This window comes from Aplysia californica, unplaced genomic scaffold (assembly GCF_000002075.1).
Source record: "Aplysia californica isolate F4 #8 unplaced genomic scaffold, AplCal3.0 scaffold00514, whole genome shotgun sequence".
In the NCBI taxonomy this organism is placed as follows: domain Eukaryota; kingdom Metazoa; phylum Mollusca; class Gastropoda; order Aplysiida; family Aplysiidae; genus Aplysia; species Aplysia californica.
This window is the reverse complement of record NW_004797784.1, coordinates 553,554-554,811: the sequence shown is the minus strand read 5'-3', so window position 1 is coordinate 554,811 and position 1,258 is coordinate 553,554. Positions and strand designations below refer to the sequence as shown.

Sequence of the window (1,258 nt, the reverse complement as noted above, 5' to 3'; positions counted from 1 at the left end):
ATCTCCTCTCCTCATCCCCTCTCTCTCCACCCTCTCTCCCCATCCTCTCTCAATCTCCTCTTATTCTTATCACTACCTTTCTCTCCACCATATCTCTCCCCATCTCCTCTCCCCATCTCCTCTACCCGCCCCCACCCCGGGATAGGTCATGGTGCCCAGACAGGACCATGGTAGAGGCGCGCAAGTACATCAGTTACTCCCAGGGCGAACGTTTCACGGAGGCCGTGGTCCTTGATATGGAGCTGATGCTGGAGGAAACCACGCCGCGCATACCGCTCATCGGCCTTCTCAGCATGGGCTCAGACCCCACAAATGAAATTGAGAATCTCTCCAAAAGACTGGAAATTGGTCAGTGGCTCTCCCATTGGTGGTTCTCCCAAGTATCAGCCAGTCTAAAAAGACTTGCCAACTGTCCCCAGCGTTTGACCATTCGTGTATAGCTTGTATTAGTCAGTGATTCTTCCAAGTCTCTTGACCATTCATGTATCGAAAATATCAGTTTCCGTAAAGCTTGCCAACTCGACGACCTTTTAACTATTCATGTTTAGCATGTGTTTCTCCCCAGTCTTTAGACCATTCATAGCAAGTATCAGTCAGAGGCGTCGGTAGTCTCGTGGTTAGGCTACCAGACTCACAATCGTGAGATAGTGGGTTCGATGGTTCGAGCCTCAGTCCCGACGTGGTGTCCTTGGGAAATCCACTGTACACAAACAGCTTTTTGACCATATCGCAAGCCAGTAGTCGGCTTCAGGCTTGCCAACTGTCCAACGTATCCCAGGGTCGTCCCGGATTTAGTTATTGGAAATTTGAGAGGACATTCTAGCCTCCATCTCTTCAAAGGGCCGAATTTCGTACCCTTTTTTAGTCTTTGTCGGCTCTTTCCAGCTATGCAATGTGATATTATAACGTTTGGTAACCCTGATTCGTTTTCGAAAAAGTTGGCAAGCCTGCAGTCTTCACTGCCGTCCGTTTTACCACAAGCGAATGACATTGAGGCTATCAGGAAGAAGCGCGACATTAGGACATTGGGCAGGGATTCTCCTTTGTCTTTATTTCATTCATTTTTACGTCTACCCTCTTGTCTATCCTTTCGTCATCAATTCTCACTGGAGGCATCAATCAGTTCTCTTTTCAGGGCATCCATCTGTCCTCCATTGATCTCTTCGGACGAAAATCTATCTTTCCACGTTATGTTCCCTCTAATCACAAAGATGCCTTCTCTTTCTTTGTATTGTGTGTGTGTGTGTGTGTGTGTGTG

The 1,258-nt window shown here is 47.8% G+C and overlaps 1 protein-coding gene across 1 annotated transcript in view; it reads left to right on the top strand.

Moving 5' to 3' along the window:
- LOC101856601 (dynein heavy chain 8, axonemal) overlaps nt 1–1,258 on the top strand; it is a gene marked incomplete at its 5' end in the record, with an annotated part of 37,702 nt that overhangs the window by 18,047 nt on the left and 18,397 nt on the right. The window contains 1 exon segment of the mRNA XM_035971824.1: nt 146–348. Within this exon segment, the coding sequence (XP_035827717.1) occupies nt 146–348 (203 nt within the window).